Raw genomic sequence first — 19,436 nt, 5'->3', positions numbered from 1 at the left:
TTTAAAACTATGTCCCCCCTCCCAGTTATGTTTTCCCAGCTCTGATTAGAAAAACTGCTGCCCTTAACTCTGGGGTAGTGTGGGCATAGCTGGTCCCAAGCCATGCTCTTGAGTAATTTATAGTAGGAATGAATTTAAATGATAAGGGGAAAAAACTTCGGGAGAATAAAGATAAAAAGCCGAATTTGAATACTACAAACAATGTCATTTGGGACTTAAAGTTTTCCTTCATCTTCAATTCTTATTCTTCAGTCATAAAAAAATCTTCTTTGAAGATAGGTATAACGCGGTATATATATACATACACATCATATAGTAGATAGGACAGATATATCATGTGCATGTATGTGTATTATGTATCATAAATGCCATACCAAATCAGATAGTCACAGTAAAAGAAATTAAACAGTTGGAAAGAGTATGAGATGCAGTGCAAAGAACTCCTACCCATATTCCATGCTTTGGTTTCACTCCCCAGAGATAAACAAGCAAACAGTTTTTTTCTATGTTTTGTGGTATGTACACGTGTATGTACAAAAATACGCTTCCATACATGTGCCTGTATATGACATAGAAATACGCAGATGTTCAATGTAAACACAATGTATATGCATACATACTCAAATGTTCTTTAAAAGGCACAAGATAACGTCTCTACAAGGAGCTCTATTTTGTCATTCTAATGGCTACACAGTCTTGTAATATGCGGATTACAGTTTATTCTCCTATTCCTATTCTGAATTTTTTTCTTTTTGTATTTATTATTACCACAAAAAGCTGCACAAAACTTTTTTGAATAGATATAGTTACAGCAAAGTGTAATTCATATATCAAAGTTTGAAATGGCCCATGAGGAAAAATAGGAAGTTTGAAGTATAGATTTCAAACTATTGAAAATATACAAGATGAATGAGAAAGAAGAATCAGAAATGATGAAAGGTTGCAGCAGGGACTAATCTTAATACCAAAACTATTGCAATGATTAGTAAACTGCAGTGAATCTATACTTTGTAGGCTACATATAATTTCTTCAAATATAAGTTTTAATTTTGTGATGTTAATGAGTTTATATTTTAGTGTCTGGTCCATAAAAAAGCATGAACCTCTCCTCCAGGAAACTATCATTCTTGCAGAGGAATTTTAAAATCAATCAGATGCACTTGGAAAATGGAAAACAAGTCATGATTTTTTTTATTTTAAAATTAAAAAAGAACTTTCAACTACCCCATTTCCCCGAAAATAAGACAGTGTCTTATTTTAAGGTGTGCTCCCAAAGATGCGCTAGGTCTTATTTTCAGGGCACATCTTATCTTTCCTGTAAGTAGGTCTTATTTTCGGAGGATGTCTTATTTTGGGGGAAACAGGGTAGTAAAATAAAGCAAACAAGTTGGGCCTAAAGCTATTATTTTGGAAGGCGAATTACAGATAACAGAAAATTTAGTTGAAAACTTGAAAACTTGGAGTGTAGAGATGGTAGAATCTGTTTTGATCCAAAAAGCGGGAGCCAAGCTGAAAAAATCTGTATAGCTTTTTTTACTGAGACTAACAAGGGACATCTTTTCAAGTGCTCAGACACGCTGCAGAATGACCAGTTACTGGACTCAAATTACCTCTATTATTTTTTCCTATGGTTTTTATGAAATCAGAGATGATTGGATGGTTTTATTAGTCTTGGATTCTCAATAGTTGAAAGGATGATCCCCAGGAAGACCTATGAAAAATTGTTTGATGGAAAACAGTTGGTGAGGAATTTTTCAACGAGGGATACAGTTTGTGGTGAGCATTTAATTGACTGGAAATGTTACCAGATGCACATGTACACTGAAAGGGTCACATCATCAAAGGCAGAGCTGGAGTACGGCAGCCTTCATTAGGACTACTCTTCACCCTACATTTCTCGCTGCAGCATTATTCACAAAGGCAACTTCATCTCAAGGCATTCTCCTTTTAATTTTTTTTTAAGGCGCTCAACACAATGGTAAAAGCCTGAAAGTTCATAAACAGTGGTTGAAATTCTCATCCAAAATTGAACTCTCTTATTGACAAGTGTAAGAAAAAGCTATGAATATTTTTATTACCCATGAAAGGATCACTGCAGCTGTTGACGTGGATGTGGAGACACAATAAGAAAGATGAATCAGTGCGTCAGAGACCCTTTCCATCCATCACTGGAAACAGGTAACTTGACCTCTCAAGAGAGGGTGAACTTATTAAAGTATCCAGCAACAATAGCCTGAACAATTTTCTCTTTTCTACTTTTTGGCATCATTTTGTGTGACTAGGCTCAGAAATAATCCCGACACAGCTCAAAATAATTAACTCAAACACAAGCTGTTGCTATTTGTATCCTCACAGTTCTTTAAATATGTCTCTTAAATAATAAGGTGATAACTCATTAGTGAAGTCCTGAGAAGATTATCAGCGCAATATTTTTTAAAAAGAGAGATTTGATATAACCAGATCTCATTTATTAACCAATGCCACAATAAGCTTCCAACGGTAGTTCATTTTAAAAATCATTTCAATGTTGAAACAATCATAAAGAGACCAAATTGGTTCCACTGTTAATATGCTGATGTGGAAAGTTGAAGAAACATTGCTATAATATGTCTTAAACACCATAAATTCTTATGCAAATAGTTCAAACTACAAATCGCTTCTTAACATTAAATGTTTTATGCAAAACAGGTGAACGATGTTAAAAATAAATTTTGCTGAAAATTTCCAATTTTTCTGTTCTTGTAAATTGAGGAGATAACCTATGGTGATTTTACTTTAACGATTTTTCTGTTTTTACAAGTGGGAGTTGAGAGACTTAATTAGGCTATTTTCTTCATAGCTGAAAAATTAATAATTCCTTCTTGATTTGTGCTGAAGTGTTTTTGTATACAAGTAAAATATAGATCATGGCATATTAGCAATATTCCTTGCAGAATGAAAATTCCTATTCATCGGTTGGAGTCAGCTACATGTGGGGAATTCCAAATGCTCTAATAAGAAACATGTTTTCATAATTTTGTTTAGGGCTCAACTACAGATGTGAAATTAGCAGTGTAAATCATCAAAACTAGGATATAAAAATGGTTTCAGAAAGAACTTCATACTGATTTTATTCCATGGTTTATATTTTTCATGATAGGCTTCCGTAGCACAATTACTTTAAGAACTATAATTTTCAAATTAAACTCTGATTTCTAGGCCCTAATTATATCTACTCCATATTGCATTTACCTCTTGCTTTGATTTTTGTCTCAGTTGTATTATGTGAATGTTAATTATGGGAAAAGTGTTACAGTTTTCTCAGTCAGGAATTGCCATCTACAGCTATTTTAACTTTTTAAGCACTCAATATCTTGCATTGTCATTAACTTATTAGCAGAGACTTCATAATCATCAGTCTTAGAGATTTTCAATGCTCTAATATGAAATTTTGAATAAATATCAATAATAGATTTTCCTAACTTGGTTAGAATTCAATACCTAAGGGAAACTTCTACTACCCCCACCCCCCCAAATTAATACTAGTTTTTACCTTCTAATCATCTTCATTAAGAGGAATTTGTTATGATCAAAACCTCTGGAGTGGAGATAGAACATGGGGCGAAATATACCCACAGAGCCAGAGGTTCTATAAAGAGATCAAAAGGAATAAGTGATTGCTATTGCTTACTTCTAACAAGCATGCAGAGCTAAATAAATTATGGTTTTTTAGAAAGAAATAACAACATCCAATATTTGGGAGAAAAATCTTCTAAAATTCTTGTTTTTGCTGCCAATGTGCCAAATGACTTTAGTTGTGAACCACTGAGTTAAATCTATGACCAAGCTTATCTCTTTTGGACATTTTGTTAATTAATAAATCATCAGGATGCAAATACTTTACATGCTTAATTTTCTATGTGCAAATTTTATTGAGAACTCCATGGCAATTGATGTAACTATTATTTCTTTAAAAGATGCTTAATGTATAATACCACCATCCATCTTTTATCATATCAAATGAATATTTTAAAATGTCAAGAATAATTTAAAATAAATATTACTTGTAAAAAAATCACCTCTCCTAAATTAAAAATATTTAACAAATCATTCAACATTGTGACTGCTTGAAATATGATAGTTACATTTTAAGTTATTTTCAATGATTATACATGCATTTACTAGTTCAGATAGTCCATGAGTTAGTTCTGTGTACCAGGCCCTACTCTCAATGCTTGGGATGTGTACAAGAACATGGCAAAGCTTTCAGCACCCGTGGGATCTGTATCCTCATGTAACAGACAAATGATAATAAATGGAGAAAAATTATATAGTATGTTCAGAGGTGATCAGATATATTGGAAAAGGACAAAATACAGAACTCAGGAATACCTCCAATATAATGTATTTGCAATTTTAAAGAGGAGGTCAAGATAGGACTCATTGACATGGTGACATTTGAGGAAAGACTTGAAGAGGTGAGGGAATTAATTAGCCAAGACATGTTATGGAGGAGCACCACAGGCAAGAGGTGGATGAGTTCCAGAACCTAAGCAGAGGGAATACCTGAAATATTAGAGGAACAGCAAGAAGGCCAGTGGGGTTGTGTGACATGTAAAAGTTAGACAGGAAGAGAGAGATGAGGTTGGGGGACAGAAAGTATACCTGGGTTGGGTCTTATATGTCATTGTAGGGACTGTTGTTTACAATGTAAAACAGGTAACTTTTAAGCAGACAAATTATGAGAAGTGCGTCATACCATGGTGATAAGAGTTGAGGAAGAGATAAGTGGTCAGATGCTGGATGAATTTCAAATTACAGTCATCAAAATTTCCTCACAGCTTGGATGTGAAGAGCAAGAGAATAAAAACTCAAAGCTGATTCCTAAGTTTTTGGCCTAAGCCATTGACAGATGGAGTTACTATCCCTGAGGCAGGGGATCTGTGAGTGGTACACATGTGCAGGGAAAGCTCAGGAAGCTTGGTTTTGAACATGTGGAATTTGGAGTGTCTATTTTAATGGAGATGAATAAACAGAGATATTAGAGAAATGTCAGGGGAGGGTATACATATTTAGGAGTCAGTGGCATACAGATGGGATGAGATCATCAATGTAGAGCGTAGAGAGCAGGGAAAAATGCCCAAGACTAAGCCCCAGGACATTGCAATATTGGGAGATTAGGGGGAAGAGGAATAATTAGCAAAGGGAGAGTGAGATGGAGTGACCAGAGAGATGGGAGAGAAACTAGGAGACTGTGTTGTCCTAGAAGCTGTGGGAGAGGGAGTATCCTGGAGGAACTGTGAGTACTGTGTCCAGTGCAGCTCTCAGGGCAAGTAAAATGAGGATGGTGCATTAGCCATTACACTGAACAGCACGACAGACACCAGAGATCACATATATGCTAGTCATTATATAATACATGCTATCCATAATATATTCCATTTAGAAAATGGTCTGGAAGAGAATAAAAATCATCTTTGGTCTCATGAACATAATAAACTTGAATTAGATATTAAGGGAAATCAGGCATAATTTTTAATATCCCTGAGCAGTCTTGAGAAATGTGTTTCTACCCAAAAGCTGCAGTTAGTAGGGCTGAGTACATATTGGGTACTTTTTCTTCCATTCTTGAGATACTTTACCAAGAAGAATATGTTCCAGCTCCATCCATGTAAACATGAAGGAGGTAAAGTCTCCATCTTTCTTTAAGGCTGCATAATATTCCATGGTGTACATATATCACAGTTTATTAATCCATTCGTGGATCGATGGGCACTTGAGCTTTTTACATGACTTAGCAATTGTGAATTGGGCTGCAATAAACATTCCGGTACAAATATCTTTGTTATAATGTGATTTTTGGTCTTCTGGGTATATACCTAGTAGAAGGATTATAGGATTGAATGGCAGGTCTATTTTTAGATCTCTAAGTGTTCTCCAAACATCTTTCCAAAAGGAATGTACTAATTTGCATTCCCACCAGCAGTGTAGTGAAACTAATTTTTGGCTTTCATATGAAAGCTATAACCCAGTTATAACCCAAGAATATGGGGAATGGGGAAAGGGAGGGGAGGGATGGGGGAGGATGGGTGGAGGGAGGGTGAAAGGTGGGATTACATCTGCGGTGCATCTTACAAGGGTACATGTGAAACTTAGTAAATGTAGAATATAATTGTCTAATTGTCTTAACACAATAACTAAGAAAATGCCAGAAAGGCTATGTTAACCAGAGTGATGAAAATGTGTCAAACTGTTTATAAAACCGGTGTATGGTGCCCCATGATCACATTAATGTACCCAGCTATGATTTAATATTAATTAAAAAAAAGGCTGCAGTTAGTTAGATGAATGACTAAAAATGTTCCTATAAAACAGGGGTGACAATGGATGAAGTGAAGAGATGGTTATTACCCAAACTCTCAACCACGTAAGCCATCGTGTTTATTTAAATAAAGAGCAAGCAATCTCCTCAAAGTTGCCGAGTACAATGTGATTGAGGTCACAATGCAGGATTTAATTATAAAATGCTAATCAAGCTTCCTAACTCAACGTCACATCAAAGGAAAGCCTTGGCACATGCAAGCCACTTCTTAAAGCTCAGTCATAAAACATGAAGCCTGATTCAGGTCATACTGTATATTGCTCTATTATGGCAGAAAAATTATTCCGATTTTGAATTCATAGAAGGCTATAGCAAAAGGCTGATGTTTCCTTTTCCCACTGACAACTGGAGCCTCAAAAACTGCTTTGGTCCAATCTTAAATAGAACAGTAGCCTTAAGGGAACTTGTCATAAAGTTGTCTAACACTGGAAGTCCATAGGATTCCTCCATGGATACATGGAAAATGGAGGAGGCAGAGTATGACTACAATCTTAAATTATGCCAGAACAGAAAAGGATCCACAGCAAGCTCACTACAATGATATTTATGCTTTTGATAATGGCCAAATGTACTTCTCTCTCCCTGTTAAAAAATGTAATAAAATTTTTCTCTTGGGTCTGGACTTCATATGTCAAGTTTCTGCCTGCAGCTAATTTTTATGACTGAATTGCAAACTCCTGAAAGCAGCATTTAGGCTAAAAATGCTGACAGCTCCATAGCTAGAATAGTGCTAATGATAAGAGCATGAACAGAAAGCTGTGCTTAGTAGCCGATGAATTTTCCAATCCTAAAAGGATGAACATTATGGAACAAGGAATGTAACCAGCTTCATTGTATTAGGAAGACAAGGAACAGAAATAAAATGTTAAAAGTTCAGCACATTAGGCTTCTACTAGGTGCATATGTTTAGCAAATAATAGGAAGAAAATGATAGTCAAAGGACAACTACTTTAAAGAATGAATAAATATGGGTCCTATCTTACTGAAAATTTTTATCTGACTTTGATTCCTTTTTCCAGCTTCACCCATCTAGTTGATTAGAAAGCACTGCAAACTGCTCACTGATTATCATTTCTCTCTCAGCACATCACTAGATTCTACTGCAGGATTTCTCACAAACAGAAATCTTCAAACTGTGGTAGTTTCCTCTAGGATCTGATGATTTTAGTTTCTGAAGTCATATAGTATAGAGTGTATGATTATAACATATTCTTGACTAAGTTTAAATTCATGTCATAGAATAACATTTAATTTACATAAATTAAAATTCTTGTTTAGAATTATGTTAAACCCTAATATAGATCGCAGGTTAGAAAACTGGAGCCAGTCAGCTAAATCAGGCTTGCTGCATGTTTATGTAAATAAAGTATTATTGGAACACAGTCATGTCCATTTGTTTACATGCAGTCTGGGTCTGCCTTTATGCTATAAAGGCAGAGTTGAGTAGTTGTGAAAGATACTATATGATACAGTCTGTAAAGCCATATGACATGGTCTGTAAAGCTGTCTGGGCTGTTACAAGAAATGTTTGTTGACCCTTGATATAGATCATTCTCTCCATGACCCTTGATATTAATACTGGTATTATTTCAGTTTATGAAAAATGAGAAATTAGAGCTCAGAGGAATGGAAATAATTTGTTCAATATTATAAACTGGAAAGTAACCAACCCAAAATTTGAATCCAGGGTTAGTTCCCCAAATTATACCTTTAACTATCATATATAGTGCCTCTCAATAATATACGAGGTTTCTATATTAGTAGAAGCAATGAGAGTATCAGGGTGTAGAGAAAAGTTTTGTTCAGAACAAAATATTAATAAGATGACTCTGTATATATTTAGCAGCACATCCAAAGAAATGTGACGAATATAGGCAAACGGTTACTTGGGGAGAATCTTCAACTGATTAGGGAAAAAAATTAAGTCTACCTATCATCAATTCTATATAAATGAAATAGTCTACCATCAATTCAATTACACACACACCCCTATCTGACTGATATATTAATAGAGCAGATATTATTTGTACAAGCCTTCCCTTCTATAGAATTAGTTATCTCTCACAGTGCTGAGTGTGAACATTTTAGAGCTGGGATTGTAAGATTCTGGTTACCCAAGGTCACTAAGTATCTGGATGCAAAGTAAGTACATGAATCCAGACTTCTTCCTACCCAATCAATGCTTCACATATAAAAAGAATAAGTTATTTAAACATTAAATTCTGGTTAACAAATATTGTCTCTAATTAATATGGACTAGAGATTACTGAAGGTCAGAATGAGAATAAAATAGGGTCAACAAGGTGTGGGGATGGCCGAATTTTAGCAAAAGGCAAAAACACCTGCCAAAAGTCATGTTACAGTACAATTAGTATTTTATTTTCTTCTAAAAGCCATCTGTGTCCTCACAGAACAGAATTCCAAGATATTCTTTTCTTAGCCCTCGGCTTATGATTCCAAAACAAGGTGACCTTCCTCTATATCCGATACACATCCTCCTCTTTGTAGAATTGGATCAACTTAGTTGCTTGCCCCCGACAGCTTCTCTTGGTGGTCTTGGCCATGTCTCTGATCAATTAACCCTCACTTTTGTTTTGTCTTAGACCAGTGGTTCTCAATCTTCCTAATGCCGCGGCCCTTTAATACAGTTCCTGTGGGTCGCGACCCATAGGTTGAGAACCGCTGCCTTAGAGTGTGGGCCATCATGAGTATTGAACAACTGGAATTGAATTTTGAAAGTGCCTCAAGAAACACTCCAGATTCACAGACCACTGACCTTGGAGAGTATCACCATCTGTGAGAAGAAAGGGAGCTCAGATGTGGAGAGGACCACAGGGAGAGTGTGAGGGAATACTTTGAGGAAAAGAGAATGGTTGTCTTTCACAAGAGAGTAGAGAAAATTAAACTGGAACTCACACAAATATCTACTTGAATGGTTGTTGATAAGCATCTCTCAAAGCCAAACATACACAATGACCCTGTTTGTGATCCTGATTCATATTGAAACATGAGTCACAAATTTTAATAGTAGATTCCAGTATAAAATCAGCCTTTTTATAAAGGTAGCTTCCACACAAAAAAGAAACAAAGGTTTATTGTGGTGTATCTTTAAAAGCCATTTCAACAAAAAAGACATTTGGTGGTATTTAAAATTACTCTTTTCAACCATGTTTAAAGAAAAAAGAATCCGAAACAGATTTTCCCATTAACAGGGAAATTTGACAGGAAAAAACACTAGTTGAAAACTTCAATTCTTGCATAAAACTGCTAAGTCAACGGATTTTTATCAAGAAAGGAATTTTTTTAATTCCAGCAAAAGGATAACTTTTGATAAAAATGGAAACAGGAAATAGTTGGATGTTGTAAAATGAACATAACAATTCATTCACCTCCCAGTATTCGCTTTAATACCTTATTTTATTAGTCTTACTTTGAGTTGAACACTTCATGATCATTTGAAAGATTCCTCAATAAAAAAAATAACAAGAGCAACAAAAAAGAAACCTACTCTGGGATAAAAGGGAAGCATTACTTATACTGGCTATGGAATTGTCTTTTGCTATAATTCTAACATAAGAAGAGGTAGACATATTCTAAAATTAAAATATAGAGCACATTCCTTTTTCTTGTTCTTCCATGTTCACACACACCTGCATATGTGATATAGCATGCTCTCATCATTAAAGAATAAGAGGATAAATCCAGTATAGGAAGAGAAATATTTATAGCGTCTGTCTTTCTATCTTCTCCATAATGAAAATTAAGGTTAAAATACTTGTGAATGGATGGAGTTTTGAAAACTTCATTGTGGTAATAGCTTAATTTTCTAAATTTATTACAGTCATATCAGCCATCCCAGCTTTGCAATTAAATGGAATGAAGTGAGCTTTCTGAAGAGGCAAATTATACCACAAAATAAAAATGAGAATGGTATATTAATCTCATGTGCAAAGAGAGGCTCTTAGGCACGAAACTATTAATTTTATATATTTTTAACACTTATGGAACTTGTCATTTCGATTTCCAAGCTTGGCAGAAATAATATAACACTCACTACTTACAAATAGTGTTAATGCTGCCAGAATAATATTGTATAAAAATAACCATTAATGACTTGGGTATTTATATTAATCGAAGCTACGAGAAAATGAGTTTTCAAAACTGCACCTTCACCAATTCTAAATAAAAATAAACTACACACATTTTAAAAAGAGAAATAGGGGTGGTGCCTGTGGCTTAAAAGGGTAGGGCGCCAGCCCCATATGCCGGAGGTGGCGAGTTCAAACCCAGCCCCAGCCAAAAACTGCAAAAAAAAAAAAAATAAATAAAATAAATACATAATAATAATAATAATAAAAATAAAGAGAGAGAAATAGCTTCTTTACCAAATAACAAAAGAAACAGATTCTTTTTCTGAAGTCCCTCCACACAGATGATAAAATTTTGGTGAACACCCTTCTAGGCATTCCTCTATGGTCATAGACTCATAAGGAACAATATGGTATTTTTGACATTTCAAAAATTTTATTATTAAATTTTCAAATATTGGAAATTGATTTTTTCTTTTTTTGTACTGGTCTATATCCATTCAAACATACAGACACACGCAAACACACATATACATGTAATGACTAGCACAATCAGGTTACAGAATAATTATGTTACACTCGAATATTATTCCCATTGTTCCTTTGAAGTGGCATTCTCTCTGTACTCCTATTAATAGGCAACTGCTGCTCTGTTCTCTGTTACTATAATTTTGTCTTTTCTGAAATGATAGAGTATGTAACCTTTGAGACTGGATCGTTTCACTCAGCATTATTTCTTTGAGATCTACTCAGATTGTGTGTATCAGTAGTCCGTTTGTTTTATACTGCTGTGTAGTAGTCCACCATGCAGCTGCACTATAATTCATTTATCCCTTCACCCAAGGAAGACTATATAGGCTGGTTTGAGTGTTTTGGCAATTATGAATAACGCTGCTCCAAAAATTCATGTACAGGATTTTGTGTCAACATAAAATGTCATTTCTTGATGGTAAATACTCAGGATTAGGATAGCTGAATAATATAATAAGTATGTATTTTACTGTTTAAGAGACACCATATGATATTTTAATTATTAAACCAAACACTGACAAAATACCAAAAGGACATACCAAAATCCTCCTATGTAATTGATATATCTCGATGCCATTTCTTAGAAATAAAATTATAGAAACTGACATCAAAACCACCCAGTTGCCTTTTATTCAAAGAGGAGAGGAGAAAAGTATTTTCCCTTATCATGTAGTTAATATTATGGTTGGAGATAATACAAAACCAGGGATGGTTGTTTCAGCTTTTCCTCAATGGCCACATCTGAAATCTCCTAAATCTTCACCTTAAATCTGAAAAGTTAAATAGACTGAAAAAGGGAGAGGAAATTCAGACAATTGACAACATTTTTGTTCATGTCAATGCCTCAAATACCGTTTTGCCCTGACCACAAAAATGAAGTTACAGAAAAGCAAACATAATATTCTTCAATGCATCATTCCCAATAGAGAAAGCAAAGGGCAGCAAAAATGGGAACGTCTCCTGAGTTGTGTCTGGAAGACAGCAGAATGTGAAAGCTGCTAGAGAAGTGACAGGGAGAGATGATTGTCCTAATTTTCCAGTTAATTTGAGCTTTGGGTTGTGCAGGGCCCATTAGGAGACAGGGCATCCATAAGAACCCTTAAGCCATACCTTCCACAAAGTAGCATTCAGTACCATATCTTCCCAAGAGAGATGTCCACACCTATTACCCAACTTGACCAATGATTGCCATTTTGGTAGAGAAACTGAAATGTATTATCCATTTGTCTATTTTGTAAATATCTGTTAATAGCCTACAATGTGCCAGACACTGTCTTAGGCACTGTGGATACATTGGTCATTGAAAATATAGACAAAAGTACTTGTCCTCTTGGAGCTGACATTCTAACATAGGTCAAAGCCATGGAGACCCAGACCTTTGTGTTTTTTCCATGATGGTTTTGGTCTAAGACTTAAAAGTCTAAAGCCTAGAAATGTTTTCACACATGATTAAAACAGTTTTGACTTCTGTTTAAATCATTTTGAAAATCTAATGTATTTACATTAAACATTTATCACTGAAAGAACTCACCAATTAACTTACATCTTGCTCATTTTATGGGTTAATGAATCATATTCCAGAGATAAGAATATGTGTATGTTAACACGCAAACACCTATTTCTTTATCTAACATCTTCTTAGTGATTATATAGTAATTATGTCCTTTTTCTGGGTTAACATAACACTTTGTTAATTACTCTTTTCAGTAGAATGTCTTTGAAAATGTAGTGGTTAAAAAGAGTTGCTGCTGTGTTATTTGTATTTTATATTTATATTTTCTTTATCCCTAGGAAATACGACAAATCCGTGATCTCTCAGGGATGCTGCTCACCAAGCAATTCCCTACTGTAGGAAACACAGCCGGGGCTCATTTGAAATCTCCAATCGAAAAAGCCAGGTATAGGAGTCAATTTCCACTCATTTCGCCCAAATTAAGAATGAAAGGCAGATGCAGGCAACACCACCAACCACTACAGAGTTCCAATCAAGCCCTGGGAGATTTGAAGAGGAGGGAGACTATATGCATAGTTATATCTGTGGCATTGATTTGCAGGACTATTTTATTTCAGGGATATGACAGTACCAACCAACAAACAAAACAAAACCCCTGCCTATGCAAAGCCAAAGAAGTAAAGCACTGTGGATAGCACAGGTGTTAGAAACCTTCCAGCATTGTTTGAGAACAAAGCTGGTGCTCTGGTTGTTGAAATGATTAAAAGTCTCCCTCTGTGGTGATTTGGAAAGGCATCTGAGGCACATGGAGCAGGATGCTTTGCGCTTTTCAAAAGAGATGGGTGTGCAACTATTTACTGTGATAATGTGTGGACTGGGATCTCTTTGAGCAATTAAACCCCATTTGTTTTAACAAGAAGTATGGGACTTTTTCTTCCCAGCTTAAGTACACTGATATAAGCTTTATTTTTTTCTGATTACCCATTTCTTGTGCCAAATTTGTTGAGGCTTCCTGCTATTCTGTATAATGCTAGAAGGCAAAGATAGGGGCCTTGTTTATTACTGGGTCATGCCGTCTACTATACTGCACTGTTCACAGGGGATGCTAATAGATGCTTGGACTGATTTATTTATCAGTAGTAAGACTACACTTTCAGGGATAATTATTATAACTCATTATTTAGTAGCAGTTACTCCTGGGTTCTGATTTAGGAATCAGAAGTCAAAATATGAGAACCATTTCTCATGAGTTGTCAGCCAACTTAGCTTCTCTGTGCTCTAGTTATTTTATTAGTCTCTTTTATCCTATTTGCCCTTTTTTACTGCCATTTTCCGGGGCTGTTTACTCTTCTCTTTCCTACCATTTTCTCCTTCCTGAAAGCAAAAGTAAAGATTGTAAGAGACTACAATCTGATTTCTTCTGAGACATTTTTCTCGGAATAGCCTTACATGAAGCCCTCATTTATGTGACTGAATACTTGGGAACATTTAAAAGTAGCTCCACCCTGAGGCCGGCAATTACTGGACTATTGCTGCTGTTTGATAAAGCATATTGATACTCACTTTCTGAACCATACAGAAGACTACAGTTTTTGGTGGACAAACTTTACCTCCATATGACCTAGAAACATGACCTGATATCATTTTAGACTCTTTCAGCAGATGTCCCTCAAAGTTTATAAGCTTTTCTTTTAAAGTAAGAAAGGCCAGCAATATGCAGGGGCCTATACTTATCTACTGTTTTGATGGAAACATTATATCAGTCATTTAATCTCTACCAAAAAAATGTGAATGATAATATATCTTATAATTTGACCAAGTCATGCAGTCTCACAGTCAGAGTGGGCAAAAGCAGTCCTAAACTGGGGTTGGTCAGTACCTGCTTTCTCTACTTTCCCCTATTCCTTGAAATATTAAAAGTGTTGGATCACACTCACATTCATACCGCTTGGTCATTACTCATTTGCTTCATGTTTTTCCCATTATCTCTCCCCTCTGCCTTTTTCTAGGGATAAGAAATTTAGGGGGATTTAGACAACAGAAATTTATAGATTCTGGTTCAGGGATGGAAATACAGGGTTTTCTTAGAAGGCATGTTGTGATTCCCTTTGTAGAATTCTAGGGTGATGCTAGCTGAATTACTGATGGTTCCGAGGGACATTGCTTCTCCAACTATACTATGCATGAAAATCGCCAGAACAAATTTCTTTCTCTGGTTTCACCCTCAGACTCTATAGCGGGCTCAGAAATATACTTTGGTAACAAGCATCCCAAGGGACGTGGGAGGTCCTCGGATCCCTTGATGATAAGGACTATTTAACACTGCATAGCATAAATAAATATGGCCATATTTTCCATATTCAACCAAGTTCAATGTACAGTGGGAAGTTGTGTCTTGAAATATGTACAGTTTCCTTCAGTACATGGTTTTATAAGGCAATTTTCTCACATTTTTGAAACCATCAGTTTTTAAGATATTTTGCCATATGGAAATAATGATTTGATGAGATGGGCTTCCAGAAATCACTTTGAGGGGCCAATAAAAGATAGAAAAGAACTGACTCACATCATCAAGAGGCAATAGTGTTTAAGGCATTCATGCTATGTAAACAAGAGTTTGACCAAAGAGACATTTTTGAAGAACTGATAATTTGAAAACTGTGTGCATATAAATGTAGTATTGCAGTGGTCCTCAACCTTCTTGACACCTGGGACCATTTTCATGGAAGACATTTTTTTTTCCATGGACCTGCAGGGGGATGGTTTTGGGATGATTCAAGTGCATTACGTGTCCACCTTAGATCATCAGGCATTAGATTCTCCCAAGGATCCTGCAACCTAGATTCTTCACACGTGCAATTTATAACAGGGTTCACGTTACTATGGGAATCTACCCTGTTTCCCCGAAAATAAGACATCCTCCGAAAATAAGACCTACTTACAGGAAAAATAAGACGTCCCCTGAAAATAAGACCTAGTGCATCTTTGGGAGCACACCTTAAAATAAGACACTGTCTTATTTTCGGGGAAACAGGGTAATGCTGCCACTGACTGACCAGAGGCACAGCTCAGGCTGGGATGTGAGAGACGGGGAGTAGCTGTAAATACAGATGATGATCACTTGCTGCTCACCTCCTCCTGTGTGGCCTGGGTAGCTAACAGGCCACTGATCAGTCTAGTCTGCAGTCCGGGAGTTAAGATTACAGCATTAGGGAATTGGGGGGTAGTGGCGACTGTTGCAGTCATTGAAATATTTACAAAAACAAACAAAACCTTTACAATTGTATTCTCTTTAAGAAAAGAAAAAACTGAAAGCATGTATTTTATAAAAACAGCCAGTTTTAATTAAAAATCAAACATATATGCTAACATTATATACTTTTTGCATGTGAAAATTTGTGTCCAGAGGATACTCATGTTGTCTATCTCAAGATCTATTTCACTGTTCATGTTGCAGAAAAAGTCTTTGTAAAATGGTTTTGTTCAAGTGTATCATTCACCTCTTATGAATAAAGCCATGGACTCTACTCTTTACTAAAATGAGAGCTGAAATCTGTGAGCATTGATTTTTTATTTCAGTCTGTAAATTCTTGGCAAGGGATCCTACCTTTTATATAAATGCCCTCATTTTATAATTTCTATTGACATTGTGATTTCCCAAAAATCTGATTTCAAGAATCCCAGGAATGGTCATATAATTTAATCCTGATATGTAATGGATTAATAAAGCATGAAGTTGCAGAAGAAAATTTGAAAGTCTACATTATCATGTTAGGTAGCTGAAGAGAATGGGAAGGGAAATATCTTAGATTACTTCTATCCAGCAAGGAATATGATGATAGATAGATAGACAGACAGAAAGATAGGTAGATAGATAGATAGATGATTTCATGGAGATTTGTGGAGTACACATAGTTTTAGTTACATGGATGGATCATGGATGGATTATATAATACTGAAGTCAGGGCTTTCAGTATACCCAACACCATCATAGTGTACATTGTATCCCATAGGTAAATTTTTATCCCTCACTCTCCCCAGTCCTTGATTTTGATTTGCTTATTTTGAAAAATAGCTTAAAGCCATCTTAAAGCATATTTTTCCCCATAAAACACCCAAATGTTTATAAAACACACTACTGCTCAATTGAAAATGGCAGGGGGAAGAAGGGTCTGTAGATGACCTGTGTGGGTCATCCACAGGGTTAGGGTTTAGAATGGGGAATAGTCACCTAAGCAGTACATCACTTAGGAAGAACCAAGGTTTTAACATCTGAGGGGGGAATTCCAAAGATCCACCAAAATGAAGAAATCCAAAGGGGAATATGAGTGCCAGGAATCTGAGACATGAGAGATGACAGAAAACACATTCCATTGCAAGCAGAGGGAAGAGGAAAATAGTGGTTCAGAGACATAGATTTTAGAGCTGGATTTTCTGCCTTGCTTTTATGAAATGTTTGTGTCATACATAGTATATACATAAAGGGCTGCCTGGCCAGGCACTACTAGGAACCTTCTCAATACTTACCTCTAATATCTATATCCACACTGATAAGTGATAAAGAGGACTCTATTATAGGGGAAGCAGGAAAGGAGCCATTGCTGGCATTGTTATGATAATTAATGCCAAACGACAGGAAAAAAAGAATCGAGAAACATTGCTACTTGTCTTAGTCCATTTGGGCTGTTATAACAAAAATACCATACATTGGGTAGCTTATAAACAACAGAAATTTATACCTTATACTTCTAGAAGGTGGGATGTTGAAGAGTAAGATGGCAGCAGATTTAGTGTCTGGTGAGGGTTCACTTTCTGCTTCATAGAGCACACCTTTTCCTGCTTCTTCATATGGCAGAAGGGACAAACAAACTCCCTCAGGCCTCTTTTGTACAGGCACTGTTATCATTTATGAGGGCTCTGCCCTCAAGACTTAATCACCTTCTAAAGGCTCCACCTCTTAATATTAATGCATTGGTGATCAGGTTGTTTTTTTTAATTTTTCATTTTTTTTATTGTTTGGGATTCATTGAGGGTACGAAGAATTAGGTTACACTGACTGAATTTGTTATATAAAGTCCCTCTTATAATTGTGTCCCAACCCCAAGATGTGTGCCATACACTGTGACCCCCATCTCCCTCCCTCCTCTCTTCTCCCCACTAGCTCATTCCCCTACCCTGCCTTGTATTAGCTCAGCTACTGCCTGTGTATTAGAAATGAGTACACTGGATTCTTGCTTATCCATTCTTGCGATGCTTTACTAGGAAGAATGTGTTTCACCTCCATCCAGGTTAATACAAAATAATCCATTCCTGGGTTGGTGGGCATTTAGGCTGTTTCCACTTTTTTTTTTTTTTATTAAATCATAGCTGTGTACATTAATGCAATCATGGGGTACAATGTGCTGCTTTTATATACAATTTGAAATATTTTCATCTAACTGGTTAACATAGCCTTCACGGTGTTTCCTTAGTTATTGTGCTAAGACATTTATATTCTAAACTTAGTAAATTTCACTTGTACCCTTCTTGTAAGATGCACCATAGGTGTGGTCCCACCAATTACCCTCCCTGTTTCCACATTTTGGCGATTGTAAATTAAGCTGCGATAAACAGTCTAGTGCAAATGTCCTTATGATAAAAGGATTTTTTTCTTCTGGGTAGCTGCCTAATAATGGGGTTACAGGATCAAATGGGAGGTCTAATTTGAGTCTTTGAGAATTCTCCAAACTTCCTTCCAAAAAGGTTGTATTAATTTGCAGTCCCACCAGAAGTGTAAAAGTGTTCCCTTCTCTCCACATCCATGCCAGCATCTGCAGTTTTGAGACTTGTGATGTGGGCCATTCTCACTGGGGTTAGGTAATATATCAGGGTAGTTTTGATTTGCATTTCTCTGATGATTAGGGACAATGAACGGTTTTTCATATGTTTGTTAGCCATTCATCTGTCTTCTTTAGAGAAAGTTCTATTCATGTCTCTTGCCCAGTGATTATGGGATTGTTGGGTCTTTTTTTGTTGATTAATTGAGTTCTCTATAAATCTTAGTTATCAAGCTTTTGTCTGATTGATAATATGCAAATATCTTTTCCCATTCTGAAGTCTGTCTGATTGATTTGGTTGTTGTTTCCTTAGTTGTACAGAAGGAACTTATTGTTGTTGTTGTTGCAATTGCCATGGAAGTCTTCTTCATAAAATCTTTCCCCAGGCCGGTATCTTCAATTGTTTTCTCCACATTTTCTTCAAGGATTTTGATTGTTTCATGCCTTAGATTTAAATTTTTTATCTATCTTGAATCAATTTTTGCAAGAGTTTCAGTCTTTTATATGTGGTTATCCAATTCTCCCAACACTATTTATTGAATAGGGATTCTTTTCCCCAGTGTATGTTCTTATTTCGTTTACCAAAGATCAGGTGGATATAAGATGTTAGTTTCATCTTATGGTTTTCTATTTGGTTCCAAATGGTAATATTTCTATTTTTGTACCAAGGCAATGCTGTTTTGATCACTGTGGCCTTGTAGTATAGCCAAAAGTCTGGTAGGATGATATCCCCAGCTTTGTTTTTAATTACTAAGAGTTGCCTTGGCTATACAAAACAATTATTTTTTCCAAATCTTGAAAGCATGATGATGGTATTTTAATGGGGATTTCATTGAATATGTAGATTGCTTTTGGTAGTATAGACATTTTAACAATGTTGATTCTTCCTAGCCATGAGCATGGTATGTTCTTCCATTTCTTAATATATTCTGCTATTTATTTTCTTAGGGTTTTGTAATTTTCTTTATAGAGGTCCTTTACCTCTTTCGTTATGTGTATTCATAGGTGTTTCTTTCTTTCTTTCTTTCTTTTTTTGAAGCTACTGTGAAGGGAATTGTGTCCTTGATTAGCCTCTCATCTTGGCTGTTATTGGCATATATAAAGGCTACTGATCTGTGGACATTGATTTTATATCCTGAGACATTATTGTATTATTTCATTTTATTATTATTATTATTATTTGTAGT

The 19,436-nt window shown here is 35.7% G+C and overlaps 1 protein-coding gene across 1 annotated transcript in view; it reads right to left on the bottom strand.

Moving 5' to 3' along the window:
• LOC128576738 (interleukin-1 receptor accessory protein-like 1) overlaps positions 1-17,339 on the bottom strand; it is an 82,097-nt gene extending 64,758 nt beyond the window's left edge. The window contains exon 1 of the mRNA XM_053578981.1: positions 17,173-17,339. Within this exon, the coding sequence (XP_053434956.1) occupies positions 17,173-17,339 (167 nt within the window). The remainder of the gene's footprint in view (positions 1-17,172) is intronic.
• Positions 17,340-19,436: the final 2,097 nt, after the last annotated feature.

The sequence above is a fragment of the Nycticebus coucang genome, chromosome X (assembly GCF_027406575.1).
Source record: "Nycticebus coucang isolate mNycCou1 chromosome X, mNycCou1.pri, whole genome shotgun sequence".
NCBI classification, from domain to species: Eukaryota; Metazoa; Chordata; class Mammalia; order Primates; family Lorisidae; genus Nycticebus; species Nycticebus coucang.
Note: the sequence above shows the minus strand (reverse complement) of the source record. Positions and strands in the feature narration are given on the sequence as shown.